The 16,363-nt window shown below is 40.9% G+C and overlaps 1 protein-coding gene across 2 annotated transcripts in view; it reads right to left on the minus strand.

Moving 5' to 3' along the window:
- The window catches only part of NOL10 (nucleolar protein 10), a 203,103-nt gene that overhangs the window by 130,299 nt on the left and 56,441 nt on the right, over positions 1-16,363 (minus strand). For both annotated transcript variants that reach the window (XM_033939293.1, XM_033939294.1), the window contains exons 11-13: positions 12,883-13,032; positions 7,917-7,983; positions 4,443-4,495 (exon numbers count right to left, since the gene is read on the minus strand). In XM_033939293.1, the coding sequence (XP_033795184.1) occupies positions 4,443-4,495; positions 7,917-7,983; positions 12,883-13,032 (270 nt within the window). The remainder of the gene's footprint in view (positions 1-4,442; positions 4,496-7,916; positions 7,984-12,882; positions 13,033-16,363) is intronic.

The following is a 16,363-nucleotide window of genomic DNA, read 5'->3' on the forward strand; positions in this document are numbered from 1 at the left end:
CATTAAACACAAGATGAAAGAAACATTTCAAAAATTTCCCAGATAAGTACAGATTGGTAGAATGGAATGTTGCTACTTTTGGGGGTTTGCCAGGTACTAGTGACCTGGATAGGCCACTGTGAGGACAGGTTACTGGACTAGATGGATCCCCTTCTTTCCTCCATTTTCTTCTGCTCACTCTCACTATCCCTTTTCTCTTTCTATCCTCTTGCTCTTTGTCCCTCCCCCCTCAATATCTTTATCACCAGATTAGTGCTACAGTTCAAGAGATCAAAGTGGAGGGGAAGGTGTGGGAGAAGGAAATGATTCTCTTAAGTGCTGATGCTTCTGCTTCCTCCTACAGCTCATTTATTAGAACTTGTGTTGACAAGCATTGAGCTGCAGGAAGAAGCAAGGAACAGAGCTCAAGAGAAGCACTTCCTTCTTTCTTCCTCTTGACACTATAGCAGTATCTCTTGGAAGTCACTTGCCAAACTAAATTTTGGTTGGCAAGAATTTATTTTTATTTGGATTTAGCTCACTTTTTTTTTAGTAGTAGCTGAAGGTTATATTCAGATACACTAGGTATTTTCCTGTCCCCAGAAAGCTTACCATTTACATTTGTACCTGAGATAAGGAGCAGAAGTGAGAATTTAACTCAGCTTTCCTGGTTGTCATCTCGGTGAAATTCTGCTCCCACACTGTGTATCCTCTCTTTCATTTTCAAGTATAGAGTTACCATATACAGAAAACACATAAAAGCCTCAACTAGCAGGTCTGCTACTGATGAGTCAAAGATGTCATGGATTTAGAATCAACTCCACCTTTAATCTGGGAATTTATCAGAGCATTTTGGATTACATTTCCTGCTTGAGAAACTTTGATCCATTTAAACTTTGGGGGAAAATGACAATATCCTGAAGCAATTTTTAGACTCTTCACTTTCTGGTTTCTCACTAAATACCTCAGTCATTATTACTACAATTACTGGATAAAATGAACTTGATAGTTAGTGTAATGCTTTCTCCACCTCTTTCAAATGTCAGATTACTTAAGTGAACTTATGAAATATTTCAGATGGAGATTGTGAAACTAAATAATCCAACTGAAATGACTCAGCACTACAATTATAGCTCAGCAATATTAGTATAACACTATGAGTCATCACCTTAATGCCCTATTTATCCTTTTAAACATTTGACACACAAAGTGAAAAGCATATGAACTTAATCCATGAACACAGCTTTCAGAGGCAGAATGAACTTGTTCTGTCCTGTAACATTACACATCCTGTTGTTGCTTATTGCACAAAACATTTCAGAAGCACAGTGCGGTACCCATTCAAGCAGCAGCTACCAGCTGCTGGTCTTGTCTTGTTCCACAGTATGCTTTGCCCTGGGTTAATCTTTAACTTTACAAAAGCTTCCACAAGTAGTTAGTTCTCAGATAGTTGCTGGGAGTCCATTGTAATTTTTTCATCCCAGATGACAACATGTCAACACTCCAGCAATACATTACTGGATTTTCCCAGCATACCAACACACACCTTGACTTCAGGAGCAAAAAATTCTCTCATTAAATAGATGGAATGAAAGAAGAGTTAGACCAAGCTACAGTTTGGAGTCCGTGATTCTTTTGACAGCACTGGTTTGGCTTCCACGTTTACAGCTGCTCTTTACTCTGCTGCTGAAACTCTCTAGGGTTTAATACTGACCAGTATAGTTATTTAGATTTTCAAAAGACATTTAACAAAGTACCTCATGAAAAACTTCTGAGGAAATCAGAAAGTCATTGGATAGGAGATAATGGCCTATTATGGATTAAGAACTGATTAAAAGAGAAGAGATTTAAACAGTCAATATTCTCAATGGAGAGAGGTAAATATTAATTTATTTAGATTTATATCCAGTCCTCCCAGAAAGCCCAGGATGGGTTACAGGGGAATATACATATGTTCCAAAAAGTTCTGGAACATCTCCGTAACTGTGACCTCCTACCTCAAAAAAATAAAGGCCGTATACAACAAAATCTGCAATAGCACACCAAACAGTGAGAATTTGACTGTGTAGCAGTCTGAAGCAGTTGAGGATTGTTTTTCGCCCAATAACGAAAATTCTGCTTGTTAACATAGTCAACAACTGGAAGTGAGTTTTGTCACTTGTAAACAGAACAGTGTTTGCAGGAACATTTTGAAGGATAGCCTCACAACATGCCATGCAATTTCACCAGTCACATTCATTAAGTGCCTGAATATCCATCATATTGTACGAATGGAACTGAAGATCAGTGTGTAAAATTTTACTGAGTCTGATCAGACAATTCTAAAACAAAAGCATGGTTATAGGCTGAAAATTTGGGTGATTGCAAAATTGACTGTCTCACAATTTGGACATATTCTGATGTCCAAATGCTCCAAGATTTTAGGTTGTTTTCTTTTCAACACCAAACCTGTGGCACTGAAATTTTTAAACCACAGCAATATGGTTTTTCGGTCTGGAGCAGCAACATTTCGACCGAGCAAGAATTGGATCTGAAAAGCTCTTTGGGTCGCGATCACAGATAAATGCTTCAATGACAAATGTGATAAATGCTTCAATGACAAATGCACAGTCTATATCTGTATAAGCCATGGAGGTAACTGAAAACAGTGACCTGTTCTACCAAAAGACCCCACTATGACCTACCCCACTTCACTAGCGCCAGACCAATAGCTAAGCAAAATCTGGGAGGTTTTTTTGCCGCTCCCTGAACATGTGCTTACACTATCAAAATATTAAGTGTCTTTTCACAGTTTTGTGCTTTCGATCTGAAATTCACTGAAAGGCTTCTAGTTTAATCCCACACAAATATCATGCCAGAAATGCCAGAAATTCTTGACTTAAGAATTCTGCTTGATCATTCAAATAGTGTTTTTGTTGTATAAATTTTTACATTCCTTCAGAAAAAAATGAAACTTTCATGTTTATGTTTTGTCAACTAATTTTTTTTTAATAAACTGATACTTATCAGAAAATTAAATTAGAACAAAGGGTAGCATACTGATGTTTCTGTTATATAAATTCTATTAAAAAATCACATACATTCAAGCAAAGCTTTCTGGTAGTGTGACAGCTTCAACAACATAACTTTCAGGGTTCATGCCAGAAATGCAGCCATCATATCTGCTTTTAAAGGGGCCCTTTTACTAAGGTGTGTTGACATTTAGTACACACTAAATCTGTTAGTGCTTCTTAGTAAAAGGACTCTTAATGAGATGATAATGGACTTACTTTGAAATAACTTCTTCATAGCTTGCTAGGAATTTAGTGCTCATGGGAGCTGTCTGCATATATACTGAAGCTACCACACTATTCTGCCAAGATGTTTCAGCTTTTGGAGAGGCCTTCTATTTGTACTGTTTGATCATTCTTGGCCTCCCAACTGAAGGAAGTATTCTGCATCTGATTTGCTGATCACTTCATATCCAGCCCATATGGTGACCTGCCATAACCATAGTTTAGCAACCTTTGGCAAATGAGTTGCCAACTGAGATCTGGATTACTGTATATTTTAAAGTTCTTGTTGCATAAACAAGAACTTTAAAATACTGGATACAGTAATCCAGATCTCAGACCATGGTGCGTCCTCACCTGGAGTACTGCGTACAGCACTGGTCACCGTACATGAAGAAGGACACGGTACTACTAGAAAGGGTCCAGAGAAGAGTGACTAAGATGATTAAGGGGTTGGAGGAGCTGCCATACAGCGAAAGATTAGAGAAACTGGGCCTCTTCTCCCTCGAACAGAGGAGATTGAGAGGGGACATGATCGAAACATTCAAGGTACTGAAGGGGATAGATAGATTTAGAAGAAAAGGACAGGTTGTTCACCCTCTCCAAGGTAGGGAGAATGAGAGGGCACTCTCTAAAATTGAAAGGGGATAGATTCCGTACAAACGTAAGAAAGTTCTTCTTAACCCAGAGAGTGATAGAAAACTGGAACGCTCTTCCGGAATCTGTCATAGGGGAAAACACCCTCCAGGGATTCAAGACAAAGTTAGACAAATTCCTGCTGAACAAGAACGTGCGCAGGTAGGCTAGTCTCAGTTAGGGCGCTGGTCTTTGACCAGAGGGCTGCCACGTGAGCAGACTGCTGGGCACGATGGACCACTGGTCTGACCCAGCAGCGGCAATTCTTATGTTCTTAACTGTGGTTATGGCAGGTCACCAAAGGACCTGGGCTGGATATGAAGTGATCAGCAAATCAGATGCAGAATACTTCCTGCCAATCCAGTAGAACCCCCCAGTTATACTGTATTTCCAGATTCAACCATAACATAGAATTTCAGTCTAACAATCACATGTGGCAGATTCAATTTTCACACAACTAGACCACCATTGCACAAAGTCTGAAAGCAACTTCTTTTACTCTCATTTAAATTAATACCATATGGAAATATCTTTAAATATTTTTTAGGGACTTACTGGAATGTAGTAGATGCTCATTTTAGGAGCTTCATTGGCAGTGAACAACATTCCTGAAAATAAAAAAAAAACGATGACCTTGTAAAATATTTGATAACAGGCTTCAGTTTATCTTTCCTACTGGGTTGGTTTTATTTTAAATGTTTACAAGTATTCAAGGAGAAAACCAGTCTTCTGCAAAAAAAAAACAAATTCTCTCTCTATAGTAACCCTGAAACCTCAAAATGAACACTGAAAGGGCTGCATATTAAAAAGAAATCACAGATTGACTGTTTCTTTCACTCTATCCTATTTATTTGTGATTCCTTTCTGATTTTTCATTCTCTCTCTCCAACTGAATTGGGTAGTTTGCCCTTGAGTAGTATACGAAATTAAATAAACGTGAATCTATATGAAACCACTCTTTCCACCCACTCAAAGAGTCAAAGTCCAGTCCCAAATGTAGAATTCCCCAACCTGTGAAGACTGGGTAAGGAGTAGTGCTGCCCGATTCACTTCAGTGAATCGATACGAATTGATTCATTGTCCGAGAAAATCGGACTCACCAATTCAGCGACCAACACCCCCTCCTCCAGTGACACCTGAAATACCTATGAGGCCTCCTTAAACAGCTGCGGCAGTGGCAAATGGTCAGCAGTGGCATCTTTCTGAATAGGCTGCTCGCAGCCTGCCCCGCTGGGGCCTTCCTTCTGCCACGTCACTGATGGCGTGGCAGAGGGAAGCCCTAGCAAGGCAGGTCGCGAGTAGCCTGTTCAGAGAAGTGCCGCTGCTGACCGTCCACTGCCACCACCACTGCTGCTTTAGCTGGCCTCAGAGGTATGTCAGGTCTCACTGTGGGAAAGTTGGTGGGGTGCTGCTGCACAGGGGAATGGGAGGGAGGAAGGAAAACTTGCTTAGAGGGATGGGATTGGCAAAATCATGCTTTTTCAGCCTCCGCATGCTGAGGAAAGTAAGATCCTACTTTCGCCAAAAACATTTCGCCGTCCTCGTCCAATCCATCATCCTCTCCAAACTTGACTACTGCAATGCCATTTACTTATGCCTAACAAAAAAAGTCTTCAAAGACTCCAGCTTATCCAGAATACTGCAGCCAAGTTGATCTTTGCAAAACGCAAATCTGACCATGTCTCCCCACTCCTGTCCAATCTTCACTGGCTCCCAGTGATTTCCAGAATCCATTTCAAATGCTCCTGCCTGGCTTTTAAGATCATTCATGGAATCCTTCCTCCCTTAATCCCACTATCCTGACTCCACCAGACCCGTCCAAAGATATAAACTATCCTTCCCCTCTCTACGCGGTATTCTCTATGCAGGTAAACAGGGAAAATCTCTTCTCTTCAAAATCATAGGTCTCTGGAACGACCTTACTATCCCGTTGCGGAACCTGGGATCTCTCCAACTATTCCGTAAGGAACTGAAAACTTGGCTCTTCTCTAACATGTAATTCTATCCTCCCTTATTCTTCTCTTCTATATATAAGTTCATGTAAACCTTTTTTTTCCTTCTCTTCCTATATTTTAAGTTCTTGTAAACCGTGCCGAGCTCCACATCCGTGGAGATGATGCGGTATATAAACTTAAGGTTTAGTTTAGTTTAGGTTCTGGTTTGCGGCTCCTTAGGAGGCTTTTGCTCTTTTTTTTTTGTATACCCATCTGGTCTATGGATTTTTTTGTTGTTGTTCTTTGGCACCATCTAGTCACTAATGTTTTATTTCCTTTGTTAGTGTACTGTCTTCCTATTGGTTGGCATTTATATTTGTATGACTGTGGGATCTTTAGTAGAAATACTAGCGTGAGTGTTGATGGGAGGGATTTTCTTTGGGGGATGGAGGTTTGTTTATATTCTGTTCTACTGGGAGTGGTGAACGGTTTCAGTGCTGCATGTGCTGTGGTTGGGTTTTTTTTTCCTTTATGGTCTGGGGTTGATTGGTTGATTATCATTTTGTTCTGGCAGCAATACCTGTCGTTGACATTGCTAAAATGTGCTAATACTGTTCTGATTTCCTTGTCGATCGTATGAGGTTGTAATAGAGTTGATGGCTTTTTTGGTTTATTACAAAAGTACACAAAATGTATACCACATTTTGGTTTATTGTCATATGCATGTACTGTTTGCTTGACAACCAGTATGTATACTTTTTTATGTTAATAAAAATTAATGTTACAAAAGAAAAGCAACTTATGTTAGCATTCAGTTATGCATGTTATTGCTGAGATAAGAATTTGTACTCAACACCCAGCATTTTGTTGCCAACTTTAGAATATCTTTATAGAACTACCCCTAAGCCACTTCTGTTGCTGGAGCCCCAAGTATCATTGATTAACTATATAAAAACCATGGTGCCCCCCATGGTCCAAAACACAATGCTCTAACCCCAGGCAAAAGATGGAAATTAGGGAATTTAGGAGAGAATGAATGAGGAGAATTAGGAAGGGGAGCAGGAGGAGAGGGAGGTCAGTTGGATCTATTCATACCTGTTCTGATGCCAAGACCTACCCTCGTACTTGCCCCTCCCTTAAGTAACTTGAGAACTAGGCCACCTCTGCTATTTCCCTGTCACCAGCTATAATGATAGGGGGATGCGAGATCATCTTGTGGTGGAAGTGGTGAGAGAACTTCTTTTATTCAAAATAAATTATGGATTTCAGCCTAGGTTCCCACTATCCAGCTACACTCCTATTCTGTACTCATCGGAGGAAGTTTAATCACCTCTAAGCTACTGCAGGGGGTCCGCCTTGAGTTGAGAAAATGCAGAGCAACGAATGAGCCCAAGGAAACCACAAGAGAGTCGCTCCTTATCTTCCACTAGGCAGTCCAGGAGCACGGATTTGTGTTCCCCAGCCAGCAAACGAACACAGATTTCCAGTGATATTCTTATTATAACAGAGTGTGGCTGTCCCGAGCTAGCCATTATTCTCTGTCTCCAGCAGATGGTAGCAGCTTCTAGACCAGAATTTGGCCTACATGGCCGCACACTTGGGTTTGTTTGTAGTTATTTTTTAGGGGGGGGGGGGCAATTGCCCCAGATCTCAGAAAATTATCTATGGACTGTAATAGCTTTTCTCATAAAAGAATCAGATAAAAGGCAATTTTTCCAGATAATTGGGTACATGGAGTTGACAAACCCTCAGAAAAGCATCTGGCATTCTGTCTCTCTCATATTCTTTAGCCTAATTAACAAGAAGAAAATTCAGACTGGATAAAGCTTGAATCTTCATTTTATAGGTCAAACTGTCAAGTCATCAGACTGTAGACACCAGATAAAGCTGTCTGCTTTCAACCTAAGAACAAAGCTAAATAGTAGAAGCAGTGCATTAGGAAATGGAAAGAAAATCACAAAGTCTCAGTTCAGGCTTAAGAACATGAACAGAAATGTTTGTATTATTAAAGCCAAAAGTAGGTTATTGAGCCTCAGTGTTTTCAGAATATTTTGTACGCATACAATGAATGTTATCAGCATTTTGTGCTACAGACCTGAATTTGGATAAAGACAGACGTCATTTAGATCATGCTCAGGCTCAATTGATGTAAATATTTTCCCCTGAAACAGCAGGAAGAAAAAAAAGGCAAGTTGACGAGTCCATCCATTTGAATGGCAAAAATAGAACAATGTACAAAGTAACAATTCTAATTTAGTTTAAAAAAAACTCAAACTGTGGTAAGTCTTAGCATGACTTACTGCAGCTTAAATCTAATCTAACATGAACATTTTTAGTCCACTTTACCAAGAAGGTGGATTACAATAAAAAAATTAAGAATTGCAACAATCACATATTACAACAATAAACTATCAGCCTATTATCAAATCCCAAACTCCCAACTACTTATTTGGAAATTATAAAGTAAAGAGATAGCCCTTGACCACCTTCTGGAACACCCGATCGCATTTAATATCACAAATTTTATGTGATACCATGGTCCACAAGTCAGAGCCACTCCCAAACAAAGACCTCTATCTAGACCAGGGGTGGGCAACTCCGGTCCTCGAGGGCCAGAATCCAGTCGGATTTTCAGGAATTCCCCAATGAATATGCATTGAAAGCAGTGCATGCAAATAGATCTCATGCATATTCATTGGGGAAATCCTGAAAACCCGACTGGATTCCGGCCCTCAAAAACCGGAGTTGCCCACCCCTGATCTAGACAGTTTTATGATAGTTCAGTACAGAATCTAATTTCCTGCAAATATTTAATCTCCTTTGCAGCCAAATAGAATGAAAGCATATTCTTACAGCAGGCTGGAGCTTGACTATAGAGAATCTTAAAAACCAAACATCTACTCCAAGGGGTAATTATTCATCAACTGGCTAGACTCCTGTTTTATCTATAACTGGCAAATAGGGGGAATTGTTTCTAATTAAAATTTCTAATTTTCATAAATTTCATATAAATATTACATTCTTATCTAATGATGAAACCTTAAATAGAACTTAATACCACCCCCCTCCCTGATTGTGGGAAGGGTGGATGGGGAGGGAATAAATTTATGTATTTAAGATAATCGTAGAAAGAAATTCAAGTGATGTATATATATTTTAATGATGTAATATTGTGCACTTGATGTAAGATGAAAAATGAATAAAAACTTTGGAAAAAAAAAAAGAAAATTTATAATTTTCCAAAAGGAACTTCTTAAATATCTCAATAGGGGTCATTCCCAATACCTTCAGACAATTAAGAAAACTCAAATTCAATCTCCTATTTAAATTTTCCAATTGTTCAATCTTTCTGATAATAATAAATTCCACATCTTTAATGACTGCAGAAACAGACTTTAATTTTATATATTCCAGTTTGCAGAGAGAGAGAGAGAGAGAGAGAGAGAGAGAGAAAGAAAGATAGATGGGGCAGGGAGAGAGAAAGAAAGAAAGATAGATGGGGCAGACAGACATCTATTCTAGCACCTGTTAATGTAATGGGTTTAAACATCAGGCGGCAATCTAGCACCAAGGGTGAGCGAACAGGGTTCGGAGATGGGATGCGTTTGCCCGTTGTGTAGCTGGGCAGGTGTGTGCGGGCAGCTGGTCACAGCTGGATTGAGGAAAGGGCAAGGGATCCCTTAGCTGGCACAGCTGGAAAGCAGCTTCAGTGAGGGTCTAGGCAGGGAGAGAGACAGAAAGAAAGACAGCGGGAGAGAGAGAAATTGAAAGAAAGATAGACGGGGCAGGGAGAGAAAGAAAGAAAGAAAGAAAGAAAAAAGATAGATGGGGCAGGGAGAGAGACAGAAAAAAAGAAAGACAGACATCTACTCTAGCACCCGTTAATGAAACGGGCTTAAACACTAGTATTTAATAAACAAATATTGAAATAAATAAGATGGACTTGGGAAATTCACTGTTTATTCATAGGATAAGAAGCTCTCTAATGTGGGATCAGCCTTTAAAAAGACCTCTCTTACCACCTGCATGTACAACAGGGTATTTTGAGCCTAGTTCAAAAGGTTTTGCTTATTAGCACACCTACAACAGGGACAGGATTTCAACCCAGTTCAAGACACACCCAAACATTCTCACTGTTAACAGAAAAAACGAATGGCATGATAAAGAGGGATTTTATTACAGAACTGATTTTTCAACCCATATCATTGTGCACATCTTAAAAACCAGTGGCTGAGTGTCCTGAGGACTGAGTTGAGAAATCAGTTCTTTAATAAAACCATTCTTATCCCATGTGTTCTTAACAACTAAAGTTCCTTTATCCAAAAACTTCCTTTATTCAAACTAAATTATGGATTTCAGCCCAGCTTCTTACTATCCAGCTATACTTCAATTCTTTATTAATCAGAGGAAGTTTAATCATCACTAAGCTACTGCTGGGGGTCTGCTATGAGTAGGGAAAATATAGAGCAACGAATGAGCCCAAGGAAACCACAAAAGAGTTGTTCCTCATCTTCCACTAGACAGTCCAGGAGCACGGATTTGTGTTCCCCATATGCACCTGCCAGCAACCCTGTAGCTCCCAACAGTGAGTCCTCGTTCAGTGACATAGCAAGAAACCCTTCATCCTATATGAATCCCTCGGAAAAGGCCCATCAGAACTTGAGGCAAATGCGTTCTGGGAATCCGAACCCCTTTGTGTGCTTTCTGGTGCGCTGCCAGACTCTCCCTGTGGATTTCAGCCATCCTGAAAGGCTTTCCACACCAAACTGACAAATTCCAGAGGAAATCCCTTATTAGGTAGTACGTAGTCTCTTTTAGATGACTCCAGCTTGCGTCTCTTGGGCTCTGCGGTCCCCGTGCCTGCATATGGCATTACCACCATTCTGAGGCTCCTAAAGGAATTTACAGTAGACTCTCAGTTATCAGGCACCCATGGAGATTAGTAGATGCTGGATAACTATGGTTGCTTGACAGTTACTGCACAAATAGTTTTGTCTCCCTTCCCACCTCACTCTATCATCCCTCCAGCCCCACTTGTAGGTCCAGCATCTGTTTTTTCCCTTCTTTCTGGGTCACTTTCTCACCCTCTTCTCCCCAACTAATGGGTCCAACATCCATCCATCGCCCCTCCTCTGTTGGACCCTTCCCTTTCCCACATTTCTGGTTTACCTCCTTCTGCGCGGGTATAGCCTCCTGGACCTTCTCACATACCAAAGTAGCAGAGGCAGCTCTGAAGATAGGCTGCTCGTGGCAAGCCCCGTCAGAAGTGACATGTCGGAGAAAAGGCCCTGCCAGGGCTGGCTGTAAGCAGCCTATTTTCAGCGTTGCCTCTGCTGACCGGCTGCTGCTTCTTCATTAAGCGAGGGAGCGAAGGGGGGTCTGCGGCTCAGGACTGGGCTGGAAGGAGAACTGGGAAGAGGGTTTGCGGCTCATGATCACTGCTGCATTGAGGACAATTTTTTTTTTTTTGCCACTTAGTTGAGTACCGGTTAATTGGGATTCGATTATAACCCCAACCAATGGACTGCCCAGCCATTTCTCAGCCCTAAAGAGCAAAGGGGACATTAAGCTTTTTTCCCATAAATTTTCATATAATTGTTTTATATGCTGTTGCTAAATGTAGTTATTTTTTAATTTTTTTTAAATTTTACTTTTCCAAAATTTTTTTCAGAAGTATTATTTCCAAAATAGAATCATATATATGTACAATGTTTGGTCTGAAAGATTTTTGCTGCCTCTAAAGATATAAGTGGATATTGTTCTTTAATTGATGATCTATAAATGTATGTATGTGTTCTCTAAAGATGTATGGAAATATTAGGAGTCATGCATTAGCCATCATATTTATTTGGGTTATTATATTTTTTCAACATTACTAAGACTCTATTATAATGGTTGTTATAGCTATTTATAAATTAGCATTTTATTGATGGTGTACATTATTTATGTAACAATGAATTTCAAATATTTTTTTTATATTTATGTTATTTTATTTATTTGAGAAAGGCCCTTTGGCTGAAACACGTTCATGTCGAGTCACAGCAGATATAATAAAGATATTGAGCACCCCAGATCACCTTTGCTGTATTTCTTGTCAAGCACTCATAGCGACATTACTTTTTGATTCTTTAAGGTTATCTCTTCCTATCATTATGAAGCAGAATTCACCAAGTCTCGGATTGTTCTCCCACTAATAGGGAATGTGAGCTGCATTTCAACCCTCATGAAACTTAGGGCTCCTTTTACGAAGGTGCGCTAAGCATTTTAGCATGCGCTATAGCACGCGCTAGCCCAAGATCTACCACCTGCTCAAAAGGAGGCGGCAGCAGCTAGCGCGTGCGGCAATTTAGCGCGCGCTATTCCGCGCGTTAAGGCCCTAACGCGCTTTCGTAAAAGGAGCCCTTAGTGTTCCCTACTGATGAACTTTTAAACATACCTGTACAATATCCAAAAAGTGTTTCTAGACTCCCTGCATATTTCATGTCTCCCTATGTCCTAATATTTTTGTTGAATGCAGCACTGGCTGTTTCTATATGGGGCTGGAAGGTACTTAAATTTGGCCAATTTCTTCTATGCCTTAATTTCTACACCGTACTTTCCTCTCATCCTGCTAGATAGTTCTTGCACATGATTTCGACATTAACTTCTGTATAGGATAGCACTTCCAGGAAAACAGTTTTCAGATTAGATTTCTGGCTTATCTGAACAGAAAAGCTACAAGGCGGCAGCTACTGGCACAGATAGTCTTGAATATCTACAGTTATAGCTAGTATGCAGTAATGAGGAATTTGCTTGTGTTATCAGAATATACTACTAGTAGCCAGCAATGACACTGCACATCCCATGTTCTGTAAATGAACTGTGCTTAATGCGACAGAGGGCAAGGAAGACAAACTTTTTCTGTGGATAGCAATCTGACAAATCTGCCATTTAGAAAAGAATGGCAAGGTATGACAAATATTTATTGGTCCAATTAGCAATTGGCCTTTTTCAGTTGTAGCTCATGATGAGCTACATTCATTAACACTGATGTAGAATCCAGTATCATCATTAGGACTTACGGTATCCTTGTTCCACATTTTCATAATTCTTGAATCTGCAGATATGATTAACTCTAAAGGGTCATGGAATTGAATAGATTTAATAGGCAGTCCATACTGATGATCTTTGACGATTAAAGGGTGGTTAGATCGGAGATCATACAACAAAACCTGAAACAAAATACACAATTTACACTTTATAATCACTGTAAAGATAGAACAGCTTAACTCCTGACTACTACTCTAAAAGTTCTTTGCTTTAAACCTTTTGAATTCATTACAATGGTAGCGAACTGAAAAAACAAACACACACAGGCTTTATCAAGTACCATCTTCCATACACAACTAGAGAAAAATGATGCCAGATAAAAGATCACATAGTCTATCCAGTCTGATTAGCCATACCAATTACCAAGTTGTTATCACTCCTTCCCTTCCCTTAAGAGTCTGTGCTTGTCCCATGTCCCTTTGAATTCAGATACAGCTCTCGTCTCAATCACCTCTACTGAAAAACTGTTATACACATCCACAACCCTTTCCACATATTCCTTTACTTTATAGTGCTTAGGTTACTCGAATCTATTCCCTTTAACCCTCATCTAGTGACATCCAGTTCCAGAGCTTCTTTTCTATCGAAAGAAGCCCGTCAAGGTTGGCTACCATGGTAATCTAGTTCAATTCTGGAGACCGCACCTTCAAAAAGATATAAAAAGGATAGAGTTGTTTCAGAAAAAGGCTATTAAAATGGTTTGTGGTCTTCGTCATAAGGCATATGGGGACAAATATCTCAATATGTATACTTTGGAGGAAAGATGGGAGAGGAGAGATATGATAGAGACATTTAAATACCTACATGGCGTAAATGTGCATGAGTCAAGTCTCTTTCATTTGAAAGGAAGCTCTGGAATTAGAGGGCACAGGATGAAATTAAGAGGTGATAGACTCAGGAGTAAATCAAGGAAAGGATGGTAGATGCATGAATCAATCAATCTCCCAGAAGAGGTGGTGGAAACAGAGACTGTGTCTGATTTCAAGAAAGCATGAGATAGGCATGTGGGATCTCTTAGAGAGAGGAAGAGATAATGGTTACTGCGGATGGGCAGACTAGTTGGGCCATTTACTTTTATCTGCCATCACATTTCTATGGTTCTCAGTTTCACCCATATTTCCAATTTTTGTCTACTTTGATTGTCATTTATAATTCACTTTTACAATCATGAAAAGTACAAAGTAGAATATAGCATACAACACAACTCAAATCATCCACCCCAGTTACTTACTGTAACAGGTGTTATCCAGGGACAGCAGGAAGATATTCTCACATAAGGGTGATGTCGTCCATGGAGCCCCGATGCGGACAGCTGTACAAACATTCTTGCTTGAAGAACTTTAGAAAGTTCATGACTGACCGCATCGCGCATGCACGAGTGCCTTCCCGCCCGACACAGGGCGCGTGTCTCCTCAGTTTAGATAGGCAGCTAAGAAGCCAACCCGTGGAGATAGGTGGGTTGTGAGAATATGAGCCTGCTGTCCCTGGATAACACCTGTTACGGTAAGTAATTGTGCTTTATCCAGGACAAGCAGGCAGCATATTCTCATGTATGGGTGACTTCCAAGCTAAGGGCTTCAAAAAACCAAAATGTCCACCAAACATCTTCCAATCCGATGCCACAAGAATCACCAACCCATGATGGGTCACTACCATTGGCCATGGGGAAAACCCATACAACAGCTCATTTGTTGACCTCAACTGGACTAAGGCATCCATCTTGTTATCTGTTCACGCTATCAGGTTGCTTGTTGGCCTCCCAAAGCGTTTTACATTCCTGTTGAGAGCCTTCTGGACCAAACTCCACTCCCCCAGATCCAGGGTCTGGCGACTGAGAAAGTCAGCTTACATAATGTTCACGTCCACTACCTGCATCACTGATATGGCTTCTAGGTGGGCTTCCGCCCCGTAGAACAATTTGTCCTCCAGCTGTAATGGAGCACTCTTCATGCCTCCTTAAATGATGTATGCCATGACTATGGTATTGTCCGAGAAAATTCTGATTGCTTTCCCTACCAGACTTCTTGAAGGCCTATAGTATTAGCCAAATGGCTCCCAGTTTCAATCTGTTGATGGACCAGTTTCTCTAAGAGGGTAACCAGCGTCCCTGAACCGGGTGACCCTCACAATGACCTTTCCCAGCCAAAAAAGAATATCATCAGTATCACTCAAGAGAAAATGTGGAGAGGCAAAGTTTTGGATAACGTTTCCGCCTGGAGCCACCAGGGCAACTGCATCTGGAGTGGATCCATTTGCAGAGCCCGGAGAGATAGTAGTGCACTCTGAATAGGGCGTTGATGAGCTTTCATCCAAGGCACCATCTTGGCTTCAGTTTGCGAGCTTCTGGAAGGAAAACATGGCCTTCTGCCATTTTGAAAAGAATACCCAAGTACTTCTGGGATTGGACCGAGTTTAGGTGACTCTTCTGGAAATAGATAATCCATCCCAGGTCCTGCAGGAGCTGGACAACGTTTCCGCCTGGAGCCACCAGGGCAACTGCATCTGGAGTGGATCCATTTGCAGAGCCCGGAGAGATAGTAGTGCACTCTGAATAGGGCGTTGATGAGCTTTCATCCAAGGCACCATCTTGGCTTCAGTTTGCGAGCTTCTGGAAGGAAAACATGGCCTTCTGCCATTTTGAAAAGAATACCCAAGTACTTCTGGGATTGGACCGAGTTTAGGTGACTCTTCTGGAAATAGATAATCCATCCCAGGTCCTGCAGGAGCTGGACAACTTGTGTCAATGCCTGGTGACCTTCAGCTTTGGACGGGACTCTGATTAGCTCAGCGACCAAAAACAGAAGAACCTGAATCCCTGCTTTGCTACTGCCACAACCATGACCTCTGTAAAAGGTGCGTGGTGCCATTGATAACACATAAGATAGCACCAAAAACTGGAAATCTCTCAGTATATGGAACCTGAGGAACTTCCTGTGTTCTAGGAAAATGGGAATCCATAAGTAAGCCTTCGTCAAATCCAGCACGGCTAAAAATTCTCCTGGTGCCATCAAGGCTATGATCGAATACACGGTCTCCATTCAGAATCTGGGTAACTTTAGTGCCATATTTACAGACTTCAGATCCAAGATAGACTGAGATGACTGGAGGCCTTTCTTGGTCACGATAAGAAATATCTAGTATCCGCCCAAGCCCGATTCTGCATCCAGTAATGACTCTATGGTCTGAATCCCCAGAAGCCGTTTTACCATCACTCTGGCTTTAGCCGCTTTCTCTAGCCTTCCTGCCAGAGAATCTACAAAGTAGTCCCGAAGAGGGTGAAAAAATTTGAGTTTGTAGCCCTCTTAAATGATGTCCAGTATCCATTTGTCTGAACATACCCTTGCCCAGGCCTCCTTATATTCTGAGTCTCCCTCCTATTCGGGGAAACTTGAAATCTGGCCCAGTGTCATTGTGACTTCCTGGTAAAGGCTGCTGAGCAGGGAGCTCACGCCT

The sequence above is a fragment of the Geotrypetes seraphini genome, chromosome 3, assembly GCF_902459505.1.
Source record: "Geotrypetes seraphini chromosome 3, aGeoSer1.1, whole genome shotgun sequence".
NCBI lineage: Eukaryota > Metazoa > Chordata > Amphibia > Gymnophiona > Dermophiidae > Geotrypetes > Geotrypetes seraphini.